Source organism: Odontomachus brunneus, unplaced genomic scaffold (assembly GCF_010583005.1).
Source record: "Odontomachus brunneus isolate Ranch 3 - 2012 unplaced genomic scaffold, Obru_v1 Obru_scaffold_031, whole genome shotgun sequence".
Classification (NCBI taxonomy): Eukaryota; Metazoa; Arthropoda; class Insecta; order Hymenoptera; family Formicidae; genus Odontomachus; species Odontomachus brunneus.
Window position 1 is genome coordinate 1,909,183 of NW_022639481.1, and position 18,493 is coordinate 1,927,675.

The 18,493-nt window shown below is 43.9% G+C and overlaps 1 protein-coding gene across 4 annotated transcripts in view; it reads left to right on the forward strand.

The window, feature by feature from the left end:
* The first annotated feature begins 491 nt into the window (after positions 1-491).
* LOC116843266 overlaps positions 492-18,493 on the forward strand; it is a 115,125-nt gene continuing 97,123 nt past the window's right edge. The window contains exons 1-2 of one of the 4 annotated variants that reach the window (XM_032813547.1): positions 492-860; positions 6,585-7,226. In XM_032813547.1, the coding sequence (XP_032669438.1) occupies positions 6,989-7,226 (238 nt within the window). In that variant the 5' untranslated portion in view covers positions 492-860; positions 6,585-6,988. Of the gene's footprint in view, positions 861-993; positions 1,080-6,584; positions 7,227-18,493 lie in introns of those variants that run through there. The other 3 variants (XM_032813546.1, XM_032813549.1, XM_032813548.1) reach the window with 3 other exon arrangements.

Genomic DNA, 18,493 nt, shown 5'->3' on the forward strand with positions numbered 1-18,493 from the left:
ATTTGCAATTTTCAGCTTTGAGCTCTCTTGTCTCGAAATTCTAAACCCTCCATCCCCTTGTGATTCCGAATTATCATTCTAAATATATTCCGTCTGTGGTGTTTGTTGTGCCAGTGTATCGCTGTTACTGTTTCAGCAGCGCTTGAAATAATTTCGACGGTTTACTCCGTGCTGCCACAATGGAAGCGCGATATATAAAAAATTCATGTCTCCGTGAAATTTCGCAGCTGTCATGTGTGTGAAAAAACCGCAGAAATTTCGAAGCCGCGTCCTGGACGCTTGCTCCTTCATTTCTCGTTGCGTTGCGAGGTCCGTAAAATCGTGTCCGCGTCAAAAATCGCGACGATGATGCGGTCGCCAAGCGAGACGCTCACCCTCTTGGCATCGCACCCACCCTCCCGGCGCCGCTTCCGCCCTCTTCCGCTGCCGTCGCGACGTTCACCCACCGTCGTTCGGTGGAGGCGTGCGTTTACGAAGGGCCAGTACGCCACCAGCCGTCGAGCGGATCGAACACAGCGGCTCTCTCGGGGTAGTCCGCGCGTCGACGCCGTCGTGTTCCGCGACTGCGGCTGATCATCGGATGATTCTCGTGCGACCCGATGGCTCTCCGAGGGCCGGCAACTTTTCTCGTCGTGTGCTCGGGAGGAGGACACGTGCAGGACGCGCGCGTATCGCCCGCAAACAGCGACATGATCGCCTCGCGACGATAGCCGGATAATTTCGCTTGTAATCACTTCAGTGAACGCGCACTCGACCGTCGTTAAGGATAACAAGTAACATGGATCGCCGATGTTATTAATGCCGAAGGAGTGCGGACAACTCTGCGCGAATTGAGACGCCCTTGCGTCGCGGTCTCGGAGGTGGGTTTCGTGTTGCCGGAGCACCCCATTTTTTAATTTGCACGGATCATTCGCAGAAAGGCCAATCTCTGATTCTTAATTGAGCGAACGAGCAAGAGAAAGAAAGAGAGAGTGAGAGAGAGAGGAGGGAAAGAGAGAGAGAGAGACAGAGAGAGGCCGTCATCCCGAGATAATTCGATCGCAAACGTGGATTATTAATGCTGTTGACACACCGGGACGGTAATGTCTGAGCTGTCAATGCGTGGAGTCTCTTCGAGAGTGGAAATTCGAATTTCTAAATTCCTAATCCTTATATCCTTCATTAGCCACGGCGTCCGCGGTAGCGACGCGATTGGCTCCATATCCCAGTAATTTCGTATCATAGTAATTTGCGGAATCGCTTCCAGTCAGATGGATCGCCGAGGATAATCCGCTTGTTAACACGAGTCATTAGTGCCAGGAGCGCGAAGTTGAAGCGCGAAGCTTCGGAAAACGTATCGCAGGCCAATCTTTCGTGCTTCGATGCGACGGACTGCCGTCGACATTCATTCCGATTTTTGTACTTCTCACTCTCCGTATTTGAGACTGGGGGGAACGCTTTTGGGGAGACTTTGCGTATTTGATTCATTCCCTTTAAGCGTCGCTTGATCCTGCGACTTTGCGTTCGGTCGTTTCCCTCAAATATTTGCCGAGTACTCGCAGCTCTGCGTCTTTGGGTCTTCCTGAAACTCGTAGCTCTTCTGCCGTGATACTTAATCCCACACGATAGCTCGGTTGTTTTTCATGCTTTCGAATCTTTCTTCCAAAGATTCTTCGTTCTTTCATGATGGAAACTTTGAATTTAAATACTTTGCTTATTCAAATCTATCAATCAAAGTTCGCGCCATTCTGGAATATTCTTGGGATATCCGAGCGTTTTCACCTTGGAATTATTGAGTCCTCGCGCATTTGCATTTTAGTTTCTGAGATATTCACATTTTTGGGGAGATCTTTCTTAATACGATAATTAAATTAAATTCGTGCCGTGAAAGAGCGAGTACGTTTATCCGCGTCACCAGCGCGACGTTGACATCCTTAGGCCCGGACACATTGGGAACCTCGGATTCTCCCGCATAATCTCGTGGTCGGAACACACCCTAATCCGCAGCACTGTTCGCCAGGACCCTATGGTCCTGTCCAGGATTTGGGACGAGCGGTCGCTCGTGACAGTAGAAAAATATCGCGCATGGCGCCCTCCGCTTTTTCCGCTCAGGGGGTTGGAGGGATGGTCGTCTGACACTGACACGTCGGTAATGACTTCGAAGAGACATGTACGGGGTGGCCTGAATTGCGGAAACGCGCTCAGCAACAGCGAATTTCCCGGGGTTTTTTCGCCAGTTGTACATTAGACATCAAATATTTTCTCTTTTTCTTTCAGCCGCTTATAATGGCGCGCGTGATGCTTCATTCCCCTCCGCTAATCGCACCGTGTTTAAAATTGATTCAAAATTGAAGGCAAATTGGAAAGTGAAATAACACTCGTCGCGGGACTAAAATTATGTACGTTGAAATAAGTGGCGGTGTTTACATGATACAAACGCACCCTTCCCTCTCTCCTTTTTTCTCTATACAAATATGCACTGCAAAAAATCCACGCGCACTGTATGCGTAGAGAGATATATTTGTTACGCGCAACAAAATTTACATTACGCGTAAAATATCCTGGCTCGCGTTTAAAAACTGCGTGCAACTCGATCCCTCTCGAAAACGCTAAAACATTCGTCCACCGCGAAATCGTTCTAATGCAAGGTAAATATTTTCTCGCGCAACGGGAATTGTTTTGCGCGAGGCAAATATTTTTCCGCGCGACGCAATCGTTTTAAATTGCATTCTCTCTCTCATTCTTCCCTCCCTCCCTCCCCCCCTCTCTCTCTCTCTCTCTTTCTCTTTCATTCTCTCTCGCTCTATCTCTCTCTTTGGATTTTCCGATTGCGATCGAGGACGTACCGTTGATGCGAAATTTTCACGTCGTGCCAGCATTCCCCGGTGGGCGCGACTCGCCGTTTTTTTGATTGAAAAACGCGTAATTTGTAATTTCCCGTGGGCGGCTCGGGAAATCCGCGAGACGACACCGAAATTACGGTGGCTCTTGGCGATCCGAGATTGGCGCGGATCCCGAGCGCGTCGAGATTTTAACGAACGCCCTTTTTTCCGCCGCTGCGTCGCGTCGGGTTTGATTAGAGCTCGCGGACGCGGAAATCGCTCGTCGCGACGCGGAAACCGTGAAAATCGTCGCGCCGGCGCACTCGTCCTCGCACGATTTTACGGTGACTCGTTCCGCTGAAACCGAGCCGTGTTCCGGATCGAGCTTAATTAGCATGGCTACGTGCCCGCTATCGTTCGTTAATGATAGTTATACAGGGTGTGGCGCACAGTTGTCTAATTTCCTCTTATAATATCACCCCATATATCGGAGGCAGATTACATGTTCGTTGCGTCGTGTAAGTGAGAGCGGCCCGATGTAATGTCCGGCGACATTTACCGGACAACTTATTGGCCAACTAAATGACGCGATTCGCAGGCCGAATACGGCGGATGGGCACGGATATCGACCGATTCCTACGGGATAACTTCAATCTCGTCCACGGTTCGCCGTGCTACGAATTTCGCGATTAAAGATAACAGTCCGAATGACACGCACGGATTCCTACCAGAATTCTTCCTTCGCAATATCTGACTCGCGCTGCTGTTCGATCAACGTCCTTTTATTGGATTGCACCGCTGTGCAGGCTGAACTAACTCCTTTCGCGATCAAGCATCAAGAAAAGAGTGATGCTTTGATTTGATTTCTTTTCTTACATAATTATTTCCTTATATCATAATTATGCAGATAGTTCTCTCCTTAAACCAATCCTTACGTCAAATAATACGTTAGGCTTCGTCCATCTAACGAATAATTGGTTGCTGCGCAAAGGTGCCCAGCACAAGCATTTTTACAATCCCAAAAGGCATTCAGTGAGACAATTAATTGTCTCAACATGGTCGCAACAAATGGGCTTCTTTCAAGGGTCTGTAATAATTTTATAATGACCCCCCGGGCTCAATTTGTAAAGGATGAGATCGGAAGAACTGACGCAGGGCGACGAGGACTCATTATACGCCACTGGTCGCCTTGCAGACAGCCGGAGGCTCGAGTCGGTTGAGTTTGAATTTGAACACCGGTGGTGGTACGATTTTGGGTACTCGCTCGAATTCTCGCTCCCGAAGTATTCACCCCTGCTTATCCGTCTATCCATCTTCCGTGCGCGCGCGGGGAATTCCGGACCACCGCAGTCCTGAAAAGCTCAGCGCAACGTCGGGCCACAGGAACGTCCGGCGCGCGACTCGCCCTCTGAATCGCGCTGGAACGGGGAAAAACAGACGGACGGACGAACGGACGGATGGACGGACGCTCGCTCGCACATACGGCCGTTTTGTTCGTCGGTTCCGCGACGAGACAGCCATTTTTATCGATGATCGCCGCATCGTCTCTGGCTCGACCGGATATTCCGACACCGGAATGCGTCCGCAGCAAAACAGGCCGGCCTGACACAGCCTGATCGGGGTTGGAAGTGTCGATGTAATTCGTTTTCAACCAACTCTTCCCCCTCCCCACCCCTCTCCCATTCCTCCCTTCTCCTGCCCTCCACCCTCGACGATGATGACGCGGTGGACAATACATTCGAGCGTTTTTTAACAATTCCGGGTCGTGGACCCAGAAGAATGCAATCAATCGTCCTCAGTATTGTTGCCGGACGTCCTCACGCCCGTGATGCCATCGTTGATTTTGTTCCCACATCCACACAATGGCAGTAATACGATGGTAATATTGAAACATTAATGCAACAATCTCGATTTAACGAGTACATTTACGTGTAACGTCCGTACCGCGGGTGCACAGCGCATTGTCCTATTACGTTGTTACATAATAGTATTAAATTTTAATGTTGTTACGATATAATATTACACGCTGACAAAGCGCTAACTGTTTACAACCTAATATTATTTATTGTTTAGTGTAATAATTTAGTAATTAGAAATTACCTGCTGGGGAAATTTATAGAGAGTATTCTCCACCGTTTCTCTCTCTCTCTCTCTCTCTCTCTTTCTGCCAGTTTGAAAAGTTAAATTATTCTGTCGAGTTGCACCAAAGATTAGTTATTTGCGCTAGATTCCCCCGAAGAAGAATTACACCGAGGCGACACTAATCAGAATGTTTGTTGCATCTACGTTTGCACCGAGAACGGACGAGGTCGACAAAGAGTTCTCGAATCACCAGAACCTCCCCTTTTCTCTATTACTTCCCAGCCACGAGAGAACAGAAATCCCGTTGTGGAATTTCTGGACTCTCGACCACACCAAAGTTCTCAAGAAAGAGTAATTACAAAAGGACGAAAAGGAGGTAAAAGAAAGATGCACACAGTGAGGAAGCTCCCTTCCCCTCTTTCTCTCACTCTCTCTCTATCTCACACATACACATTCATTCTCATCCCTCGTATTACGTAGTACGGAAAGTGTCGGAGGGATGGTCGAAGGTTTCCCTCAGGCGTGAATCGCGGTCGATTCGAACTTTTAATTACGTGATACTTAGGAGGTGAGGCGAGGTGCGGCGGTGGGTCTTCGCCGAAGAGAAAAAGAGGCGGAACAGACTTAAGCAGCACTCGAAACTGCTTCCTAACAAGACCGGAAATCTTTCGAGGACCCTTCGCAACTGCCGTCGCGGCTGTACGCCGTTTTTCAATTAATTAGACCGGCTTGAAAGAATGATGCTGTAATTGCAACTGCCATCTGCAGCACGGATATAAATCGCGCGCGGGCGCGAGCGTGTTTTACGGTCGTGTATTACGCACGTCGATATAGACACATACGTTTCCCGCCGTGAAACGACACACCTGACTTTTTTTTTATCATCTCCCCTCTCCCCTCTTCCCGCGTTTCACCGTTCGCTCGAGTGAGGCAAGAAGTAATTGTCGCTATTATTTCGCGTAGACGGCGGGCGATTTCTGCTGGCCTGAAATCAAGAAACGTTCCTGACATTTTTCCGCGCTTTTTCGGCCAGGTCGGCGATGACGCACGAAGCGCGGAGTCTTGTAGTCGAGTCCCGATTTACTCGATGGATCCGCAAAGTTTCATTCGTGTTGATGAATTGAGATTACCTCATCAGTATTGAGAGTGAAGTATCGATGCTTCTCAGGTATTCAAATTTCTTAAGCATTTCCCCTCCGCAAGCACTCACCCTCCGGTTGGATTTTTTACTCGCATGCGAGAACGCGATGCTCGCTTTTCACCCCTTCACGGGGAAGAGAATCATCGGAAAAGCCGGAGGCTCTCACTGCCATCCACTTCCGACGCGGAAAATGCGGTGGCGCGATAATGGCGGCCCACCTTTCCGTCCCTCCCACCCCGTCGTTCTCTGGCTTCTTTTCAAGCCGGCCGCGATAACGGCAATCGGAATTAATTTCTTCGAGAACGAGCAAACGTTTTAATGGTTTCTCCACATAACGAGAAATCCATTAACGGCCACCCTCTTCTGAAGAATTCAGCGTTTTTTTGCATCGCCGTAGCATCCCTCTCGCGAGTATCCCAGTCGCGCGTGTACGAGAAGCCAGCTCGGCTCCGTTCTTTGACGCGGCAAATACATCGCATTCCCTTCCCGGCACGTTTTTATGTCAGGAATTAAAGATATTAACGATAAAATAATAATTTCCGGTCTGGTTCACGGAGCAGAGGTCTCCTTGAGGGAAAACTCATTCTGGTTTTGTCAAAGAGCCCGTAGAGCCGAGGGAAAAGAGTTGCGACCTTTGGGAGCCTGAATGCGTCAAGTTGAAAATAGAAGGGAAACAACGAGATAAAGATTATCGGAAATTCCACGAAAGACCAGATCGTGTCGCGAATGTTACGACGGAGCACATCCGAAAAACTGTATTTTGCCGGGAAATTCCTTGCTCCGGAGAACATTGAATAAGACCCCCGCGCTACACAGGAACGAGGACACTGAGCGAAAGTCAAAAGAAGACAACCGGAAGATCTTAAATATGCAAAGGAATAAAAGAATGAATCGAGGATCATTGTTCACATCGAGCAGGTGATTCGCTAACGATGTCACCCTGAGGACCACTTGGGAGACGAAAATGTGCTGCTCAGGTGGCCCAGGTGGAATCAGGCTGACTAGGTGCGGCGTGGTGTGCGGGCTCGCCGCGTTGGCGGCCCTCAGCACCGCCCTTCTGGGCCCTACCTGGCTCCACACCGAGGAGAAGCTCGCCCTGTCGAATCTACCTAGAAATTTCGCCAACGTCGTCAGCGTGAGGTTCAAGCTGGGCCTCTTCAGAGTATGCCCGAGGATCGTCAAGCCCACCAACTTCACTTTCCGTGAGTAACTATTATTCTTTTTACGACCACTGCGCTAGTAAATGGAGCGGAATCGAAGTAACCTCGCAAATATTAGTTAACACAGAGTTATAGGTAAAAGCATCAATTCCTGAACACTGAAAACACTGGTACCCAACTCTGAATATTCTTATTGTTTTGGTCTTTAAAATGTCTAAAATGTCTAAAATAAATGTCTAAAAATGTGAATATTTAAACTTGCATAGAATTTTAACTTGCATAGAATATACAGGGTGTTCCATATAAGACGGACCAAAAGAAAAATATAAGTAGAACACATAAAAGTAGACAAAAATTGTATAGATCATTTTTCAAACAACCACATAAAATTTCGAGATATTAATTAAAATAGTTGGACAAATTAGAATGTGCGACGCGATAGGCGGCTCGTAGCGGTCGGCGAAGAAAATGGAAGAACGCACATGTACATACAGAGCTACTCATTTCAGTATGCCAAACCCTCTCTGGCCTATAAGATAGGCCCGCGAGCAATAATCCATTTTCTTCGCCGGCCGCGGCGAGCCGTATATCCTGCCTGCCGTGTCGCCGCGCTCTGATATGCTCAACTATTTTAGTTAATATCTCGAAATTTTACGTGGTTGTTTGAAAAATGGCTTATATAATTTTTGTTCACTTTTATGTGTTCTACTTATATTTTTCTTTTGGTTCGTCTTACGCGGGACACCCTGTATAAATATACATATTGAATATACAACATGTCTGATATGTTCGTTGTGCAGCCGCGGTGTGTACAAGTATAGAACTTATCAAACAAAAAACTCCACCTCGTAAATAACCACGTAAAATTTAGAGTAATTGATTGCGTGATTCAGAAAAGATTGGTGGATGATATCGCGCGCTATGCGGTAAATGAGTTATGATAGCAAAGTCTGCTGTTGTGTGCTTGTAGAATACGTTAAACTCAGCACAGAAATCCTCCAGCATTTTGCAAATAACCACGTAGACTTTTAGATATTAATTAAAAAAGATTGGCGCATTATCGCGGACAATCGCAATGAATTGTCGCGGGCATTGTGTTACATGTATTCTACCTCGTAAGTTCGTAACTATCCTAATTTAAAAACCGAAATAATAGGAACGTCCAGAGGTTAGATGCCAGTGTTATTAGAGCTCTTGGTACTTAGTGCACTTTTACTTTTACGTCACGTGAGACGGTGTGGGTGCAGCTGCACTGCATGCCATTAGACGGTATAGATATCTCTCTTAAGGCGGACGTAACGGTTACGATTAAAACTCTAACTTTACGTTAATGAATATTCATGCGGTAAAAAATTGCGGATTCCTCGAGCGCCTAAGAAGCTTCATAGTTCGTTCCGCGCGGGAGTCTCGTTTCTTCCGTTTTCTCGGCGAAATCTCGTAGCACGACGGGTCTCTCGCGTAGGGTTTTCAAGAACAACGAGGAGTAAACGTAAAAACAAATGACAGTGGTTGTAAAGAGCGCGACGGGGGTGACGGTTGGGAGGGGGGATAGAGGCGGGGGGAGGGCGCGGAGAGAAAACAGCCGCAGGCGGCGCGGTTACAAGGATGGTTGCAGCCACCCGGACGGTGACAATTCCTTTTTATTTCCCTCGCAGCCTCGTCTCGCTCGCTCAGGCTTTCGACTTTTATTTCTACCGTTGCCCTTGCCACTTCCTCATCCCCGGCATCCGCCCGCCGCATCCTAGACCACCTCCGGGCGCGCCCTCTCCGCGTGAAGGTATATCTAAACGTATTCCGCGATCGGGCGATCCGTTCTTATTGTTCGGCATTCTCCATTGAGCTTCAATTCTTTAAGGGCTCTACGACTGCTTTGTCGTTATTTATTCACGGTGATGGACGCCATTGGTGTCTATCGGATTGATGAAGCGCGCCATGCCGCAAGGTGGAAAGTTTGCCGGGACCCTTTCGGCCTTAATGAGACTTATTACGATTCCAGATAAACTCGATTAGATTAATTAAGACTGCGACTGACTTTATGTATATAGGTTTTGCCCCGTAATTCCATTTTAAAAAGCGAACTTGGCCGAAAATGTGGAACATCCGTAATAAATTCTGATAAATTGAGTTAGTCGGTGTTCGGGGCCCTTAAATTGACTTGAAATTCTAAAATTAAATTTCAAATTTTATACTAAAATTAGTTAGCCGAGGCGGACAAGTTCCTGGCGCAGAAATATGGCTGTGAAAGGATTAAAGAAGAGGATTGAAGGGCTACAAGCCGGAGCTAATTAACTTTCGATGTGCTAAGGTTGAGATAATTTCAGGCGGTATTAAAAGAGAAAACTGAGGCCAATTGCAAAGGTAATTAAACTTAATAATTTTAAATAGGACACAATAAATCCGAGTGAGACCTCAACAAATATAAAAATAAGAGTTAACAAATATAGAAATAGGAAGTTGCACAGTAACATCCAACAGAGGAGAGTGATCCTTCAGCGAAATATACTTTCAGCGAAAGCCAGCGAAGTAACGACGGTGTTTTGCTGAAATATTTGCTCGAAATGTTCGACTATCTTTTTATGTTATGTTAAACAATTACATGCTCTCTCTCTCTCTCTTCCTCCAGGCTATCAAATTGAAGTGAAAAATAAATTTATATAAAAATTACATGATAATAACGCGGGATATCTGTCGGCGGTTGTTGTTAATTATCGGTTATTTACGCGGGCAAAGTCAAGCGAGAGATTTATTTAGGCGAAACGCCATTATCCGGTTACATTGGGAACCTACACACGCAGCGATTCCATAATGGAGCTGCCATTGGTGTACGTGGTCGTATTATTTGCCCATTAATAAATGATTTTATCCGCGGCAATCCTCGGCGCAGCTAATAATTAATATTAAAGCTACGGAAATAGCGGCGGAAATCGACTTTCATCGAAGCCGCGTTTCACCGGCTGATTTTCCGAGTGTGGGAGCGAGCTTTTCAGCAGGACCTGGCAATGATGTACCTTCGAAAATACATTGTGCTTAGATGTGACGCTATATGCTCTCCGTAACACTAAACATTTACTGACCCGATACTGTTATTAATATCCAATTAACCGGGCGGCGCTAAAATCCCTAGAAGCTAGAGTTTGGCCACTTGTCCCTCAAAACGGCATATTCGTGTGTTGGGATGACTCATGCCGGCGAAGTGCGTTGCGAGTATCAAGTAAAACGTACTTCAAGTTACTTTCTTCGTCATTTTTCTGCATGATTATAATAAACTTCGGTGTTTCGAATTCATCACAAAACGCTGTAATATAAAGGTTAACATAATCAATAGCAACTTATTGAACATAAAATAATAGTGTTGATGATTATATCCTCTTTTTCCAAAAGAGTGAAAATCGTAAATGAGTTGCTTCTGTAGGCACACAATATACGTCCCGAGGCACAATAGGTGTAGTAAGCTTTAAGTCTTAAGAAATTGACAATCACAGTCGATTATTCTCCTCAAATTTGACTGTAATTGGTCAATTCTTAAGGCTTAAAACTTACTACACCTATTGTGGATCGGAACTAATGAAGCACTGTGACCGATTCCACTATTTTGAGAAGCTTGCGAGCTGAATCTACCTTCTACTCTATCTTCTAGGAACACTAGAACAATGTGAGGCGATCTTTTTGATAATTTGCAAATATTTCGGAAAGTCTCTCACGGAGAGACTTTGGTTACCTTCCCGCCACTTCTTTATCCCGCTTAAAAGCCTCAGAGCGTGTCAAAGTAGACGACAGTAACTGAATTAAATTCGAAAGTTTCCACCCCTGGAAAACTGTGGGAAAAGCTGGCGGCGCCGGGGGTGGCTCGGGTCACCTGTAAGTAGCCGGTGCTCAAGGCCGCGCACACTCACGCCGCGGGGGATAGTGCGCGAGTTATTAGTTCAAATGAGCGGCGAGAACAACAAGGAAATACTTTTAAGCTCGGATGGAGAGAAACGAGCCTCGGCTATCGCCTCCGCGGAGATTCAAAGACGACGAGCACGAACCAACAGCTCCTCGTAAATCTTGGCACCCCTCTGGGTCGCCGTGATTTTTGCGTGCGAGAGCGCGCCGATAAGTGATGGATCTTAACTACCAGGGGAAACTTGATCTCTGAAACGCGAAGCCGCGCGCGATTTACGTTTGTTTGCGAAGTTCGCGTCTCCTTTCTAGAAAGTTGCGATTTCTGAACGATTTCTCAAGCATCGTTAATTTTTATTCCGAGCGTGTTTCGAGGTCGAGCTGACTCGATTTCAGCCGTCTCACATTTTACTGTGCTTCTAACGTGACATTAATTCTATAACTAAAAAGTCTCTCGTTTTATAAAAGTAGCAATTTTTTCCATTTATATGAATCGCTAGACTCTTAGAATTCCGAGTGAGAATGAATTTATATCAAGCTAAAATTAAACTTATATCCGAAATCTAGAAATTTGCAGCTCTATTTTGTTATTGATTAATTTATATTGATTTACGATCATAATAAATTGATGACTATAATATAGCTATAATTACTTGTTTCTCTGTTATTTGTAATTTACATAATTTTGTCGCGTCGTAGAGTCCCATTTTATTAAACGTTCGTAAGAGAGTGGGAGCTGAAACGAACGCAATCAAGGTGGGAAAAAGTCGGCAAACGAGGCGACTTTTCGTACCGGTATGTCGCTGATTCCACAGGACTAACGAGTCCTTATTATCCCCGTCATCGCGCGGAATTCGTTTTGAGGAAGCTAAAAGAAGCTTTGAATCTCCCTCCTGACAATTGTCCATTTCAATTCACAATAACCGCATAATGATGACTAATGATGATGGAATTGACGGCATTATCGAATTAAGCGGGCACTGAATGATATTCCGATAAGGCAGTTCAGTGTTCCACTTGGCTCAGCTCTTTCAGCCGAATTTTAGATTTAAGGAATCGCGATGCAGTTTTCAACGTGTCTTATGTATGGAAAAGAAATTACGTATATGTGTGTAACACATGTAATATAATTAACAAATTAATACACATTCTGCACATTGGGAATATATAATTAGTAATATATAATTAGTAATAATATTAATTATATTTGTATTGTGTGATGTAATTGATTACCGTAATTTGCTACGTTATCTGTCAATAGAGTTTAAACAGAGCAATTTACTATCTACATAATTTAATTATTGCTAATACTTAATTATTCATTATCCCGTTACTGTTGCTAAAATTGCTAAAATCATTATTGCACGATTATTCTCGTGCGGCACTAATTAATAAGGGATGTTGCGTTAGAGGAGGGGCGTAATAGAGAACTGTCTAAATCGACGTGTGTCAATAGTCGGAGCAGGGCTCGTTACGCGACCGGCAATTAATTACTGCCTCCGTAAAACTGCGGGACGTCGACAATTTGTCTTCATTGCTGGCGCGACTTATCGAAGGGGATGAGAAAGGAGTGAAAAATAGGAGACGACATGGAAAGAGCGGCGGGAGGGCAGAGGGAGGATTTTGATGGGATATAAAAGCGGAAGCGAAAGAAAAAAAAACATTTTGCGCGACTGAAAATGCCGGAAATATAAACTTTCAAATATACACGAGCTATATGAAAAAAAGCATGTTCGCTCAAATGGCAAATAGACAGGATTCATCGTTAATGTGAAACAGAAAAAAAAACCGGAGACAAAAGGGGAAAGAGAATAAACGGAAATTCGGATTCGCGTAACGTTTCGTAGACAGAATTACGGAAACGCGAAGTCCCAAGGAAACAAACCGATACGACAAACAAACCGAGCAACAAATTAATCTCGAACGTCAGACAAAGGGTGGCTCGGTGTGGCATTGTGTGCGCTCTCTCTCTCTCTCTTTCTCTCTCTCTCTCTCTCTCTCTCTCTCTTTCGCGCCAAGATCTCCATGTAAATCACCTAATCGCCATGCTGCTCCGCTTTCACCAGTTAAAAAGGAAATTCGGCACTCGGTATAAATCGTGAGTGGCATGGCCGGGGGGAGAGGAAGGAGGCGGGATGTGGCACGATAATAAGGTTATTTGTAATTCCAGTACCGGCTGATCAAATCTTCCTAATTTCCTGGATCTGCTCGCTTAAAATTCCGCTCGCAGGATGCGTCGGCTTCTTAGCATTGTTGCGGAAAGTGTCTGGAATTATACCGTAGAGAGGGCCCGACACGGCCGTAAGGACGCGAAATAATGATCGGCGCTGTATTAATTTCTAATGTGCTTTTTGCTCTGCGAATCTAATTGCCTCGAGGTGCTGGAAACTCGAGAATAACCAATTCGTGCGCGCGGCATTATCCTCCTTTTGGGGATATCTCCGGTGCCATCGGATATCGCTATCTACGCGATGTCTTGTCTGCTTTACTTTGTTTCGATTTGTCGCGTGACACTCGTTTTTCGAGCCGTGCTACGCTTCGCCCGCTTTTACACAATTTCATGTCAATTTGTTCCTATTTAAGTGATAATGTAAGAAACGTAAGGGGAAGCGGGTAATTAAGCAGACATGTAGACACAGGCCAACGCAGGAGCGGCGGTGCTACACGTAAAGCCTAATTAAAATAACAAAGCTAAGTTAATAACTCCAGCAGGCAGTTTGAATGACCCGTAGCAGATCTCGCGACAATTAATCGTGCGCATTGTGCTTTCGGCTCTCGCCGCGCTGAGAGAGCACGCTCGAGACGATTGCAGGGGAAAGCGGGAAAGATCGAGCCAGAATTCCGACTTGGCGTCGCGATACTTTCGCGACGGTTAATAACAAACAAAGTCGTTAATATTCCGCGCGGCTCGCTCAAAATGTCGTAACGTTCCGCGAAGCGTAAAATTGCGGCATTATTCCAGTCGCATTCCGCCCGCCGAAAACGTTGCTTCCGGAAATAGTCGCCATGCCTTAACGCACTAGGAATTGCACCGGATAATCCTTTCCCTGCTATTCACTGAAAATTCTTTTGGGCGATCCGCTTTATTAAATTATTCTTCCCAGTTTAATTGGAACACCGTTGCAGCTCTCTCCCGGTATAAATTATCTCGACACACGAGTGTGTGTTTGTGCGAGTGTAATAATGTAATATCAAGATAGCGTCGTTGAAATTATAAATTATGAGAGCGAATAGCACACGCACATTCTTCTTTAATTAATAACTCAAAATTTTACGTTGTTTGCGAAATAGCAGAGAAATTTTGCGCTCAGTTTGATGAGTTCTACAACGGGTGTCAATAATCGTCAGGAATCTTGTATATATCAGGGTGTTATTGCAACGATTTGCTTACAAGAGTGAAAATTGTAATTTCGCGGCGGTAAATCCGCAAGATTTCCGCGCGATGTAGCGAGAAAAACGAAGAAGCTTGGCATAAGCTCTTCGGAATTTATGTGACGATATTTCTACAGGTTTGAAAGGTAGAACGGGATCTGATAAATCAAGCTTTAATGCAGTCCCTGCAATTCCATAATTTTCCATCCAATATTTTCTTTCCCGTCAACATACCGCGCGCGACACACTCCAAACAAATCTCTCTCATGCGTAAAAAGCACGATTGCATAATCACCTTAACCAGTTTTTCATATAACGCGACGCGGTTCCGTCATACTTTCCTTTGCTTCAGAGTGAGAAAATTCGATGAATCAGGAATACGATAGCACACGCTACTACAAAATGAGAATTCCGAGGATCTTCGTCATATTGTGCTGAGGTTTAAGTTAAATATTTGCGAGTGTGAAAACTGAATTATAAAAACGAATTACGGATACGACTGGCAATTTATAAACGTGAGGACAATGCTGAAACTTAAATGTTGGATCTTAAAATAGTACTTTTCAACATCGATCTTGATTATTTTGTTAGACAGTTCAGACAGTTAATTTGAACGATGTCGACGTCGCTTTAAACGAATTCAATGTTATTCATAAATTTATACTGTTATTCTGACATTATCGCCGCTTTCGGCGAAGAGCATAATGTAATGCCACTATTGATCTTGCCAAGGATCTTCCACATGTACACGTCTGGGCACGCAAGCCACCCTTGAGGGTAGCCACCTTTCGACGTCTCGTAACTCCGAAGTAAATTACACATCCCCTTTGATCTAGCTGGCCGCGAACTTACCCAGACCGAAGCTTCTGATACATTTTTCTCATACCCTGCTCTCGATTAGACTTACGCGCGTCAAAGGGCAGGCCCGCTCATGGAAGAAAAAGGCAAGGATGCGTCCGCCGTAATTCTCAAGAGAGCAAGAGAGGGTGGGTTCATTCAGCAAGGCGGACTTAAAGCGATAGGTCGGATGTATATTGTGCAACGGAATGCTAAATTGAGAGCCTCGGAATGTTCTAATAACATACGAAGGCATACGAAGTTACGGAATATCTACAGATTTTTTTTTTTTGACAAACTTTTGATGTAAAGAGCAAGATCTCTGGAAGATAACTCCATTTTCCTTCGTCTACAGCGAAATAAGAAGAAATTAGAAGACGAATTGATGGATGAAACAACTTTATGAGATAAAAGTTACAATTGTCTGATAAAAACCTCGTACTAGAAAAGTGATGCAACTTATTTGAGCTCAAAAGAGACACAATATATCTCAAAATTATGACAAACTCTAATCTTGTATTATTTTTCATATTTTTGTTATCTTTATTGTTCTTAAAAGAAAAGTTCTCTTCGTCCCTAAAAAAGTTTCTCCGGTGTTATCAGCCCCTTGAAAATTCGGGCTAGAAAGAAAAGAGGCAGGTCCATGAATTATTTATAAATTTAGAAATTGGAGCAGAGAGGGAACCGAGTGCAGAAATTGGGAATTTCAGAAGACGGAGTTCGGCAATGCGGTTGGTCTTGCAAGACGTACACCCGCATCTCTCCCCGCATTTCCCACCCTTGTGTTAACACACTCGACACCGCGGCGCACGATCGACGTGCTCGGCGACTTTTCAGTCCGTGGTTTCGGGAAATCCAAGAAAATCTCGGGGATTTTCCGGCGGCGTTGTCGCGCGGGCGCGCGCGCGCACGACGAGTAAAAAGGGAAAGAATGTCGTGGCGGCCGACGGGGGAGTGCCAAGGGGGTGGTGGATAGAGCCGGGGGTGCGGGTAAGCAGTAAGAAACTCGGATCGACTACCTGATGGGTCGGTGCCATGTACCAGATGTTCGGTCTGGTTCGTGGCGCCATGGATTCTGGAATCGACAGGACCAAGAAGCGCAAAAAACTTTTTTCGATTTACCGCCCGACAAGCGCCCGCGCGCGCGTTTTGTCCCGCTTGATATATATCGCGCGCGAAGGGGGATGCGATAGGGTACGTGAAATTGCAGGAGTGATTTTCGCATTGAGCCTCCATCGCTGAATTTGGCACTGGCAACGGGCGCGGTCGGGAAATTCGAAAATTTGGGGTTTCGCCGAGAGAGCTGCCAGTTACAATAGTCGGATTATCCGGGAAATTTTTTTCAATTGCCGGCGATGAATGGAACTCGGTGCGCGACTCGCGCAAGACACGAGGCACGCTAGAAAATTAATTTGAGTGATGTGGCGAAGAGGATAGGATGTTGTTAATTAATTTAAAATTACACGACAGCATGCGGCGACACACAAAGGGAATGCAGATTTGATAAACACGACCGAAAACACAAAGCTTTCGTATTTTTAATGGGCTTGTTTACGACTACGCGTTGATTATTATTCGACTCTTGCGTTTCTCCACGAGGTGTTTCGACGTAGTCTTGATTCGGAAATTTTATCAAGCGGACGTACAGTTTAGTTATGTCACGTACACTGAATTACACCGTGTTAATGTTAGTATACCTTATAGGTTCGAAGTATTATTTATATAAGAAAAACAGACTTTCTGTTACAAGTAAAAAACTACAGCCAGCAAACGGATCCATTTGAAATTGGTGAGCAAAATATTTTTTAAACAGAAATATAATTACAAGAAATGTTTTTTAAACAGAAATATATTACAGTTGTTTTTATTAATAATTTTCTTGTTTTTCCTTGTTTCACGTATTTATACATATTTTTTATTTATATAGTTTTCATTTTGATATAGAATAAATCCATTTTTTAGTATAATTTTCATTTTAATGTTGTATCAATGATTAAATTAATGATGTATATTTAATGATAAAATATCAATGATATATAATAATATTTTACATTATTAATATTAAAATAATAAAAGATATAGTGTGTCATTTTTACTGTAACTAAAACCTTACAGGCGCTCGCTACGCGCGCGCTATTTAGAATTTTTATCATTACAACGATCTTTTAAATTACCTTATAAAATTACCTTATTCTTACTCTTATTTTTATTTAAATAATATGCTTCTCTCTTTGTCTACCCTTTTCCTCTTCTACTCTTCTATTCTCTATTCTTCTATTCTTATAATTTATATCTCTCTTGTATTCTTTTTTTCATAAGTTAACCAACGCGATAACAATTATTTACCTGATAATTTGATAGACGCAAACGACACGAAGCAAGTCGCGGCCCACATGAAATGAACTAAGTAAGAGAACCAATCAGTATCACGGAAAAGTGGCAACAATTAAATCTCTTACATGTCTTTTTTTAGAGTGGAAGTGCTTCTTTTTCCTCACTGTCTTAATTATTTCAAGCTTACCAGTAAACCTACCCAAAAGTTACACTTCGATTTCTTTCTAATTTGGCACAAATGTAGCAAATGTATAAAAAATATTTAGGTCATATTTTTTTATTTTGGCCCACTTTGAGTTTCACGGGCAGTTTATAGCCTTTTAATGTTCTCACTCCTATCATCAACATGTGCAACAAAAATGTAGAAGAAACAAAATTGAATGCAAGATATAGGCGTTTTTGGTTTGCTGATTATGAATATGAAGTCAAATGTATAAAACTATTTGTATAAATAATAAAATGTTTAAACAAAATATATAAAACGTTGAAAAAAATTATGTATACAAATAATTTCTCGGTTTGGCCGAGATTCCAACTATTTTTGACTAATTTAGCACAGATTGGAAATATTTCGGTTAAATCTCTGCTAAAGAAATTTAGAATGACTGCGTTCAGCAGAGAAAGCTACTTTGCAACTGTTATAAAATTTATAAATCTGATTAATACATGCTCTTGGATTTAACCAAAATTAAGAGCATATTCCAATTAGATTCATGAATTTTACAACTATTGCAAAGCAGCTTTCTCTGCTGAACACAGCCAATAGTTCGTGTCTCAGCTATGCCGATTTTGTTAAAAATTTAATAAAAATTACAGGATTTCTCTCTCTCTCTCTTTCTCTCGATTTGGCCAAAATTCGAACTTTTTTTAACTAATTTAGCACA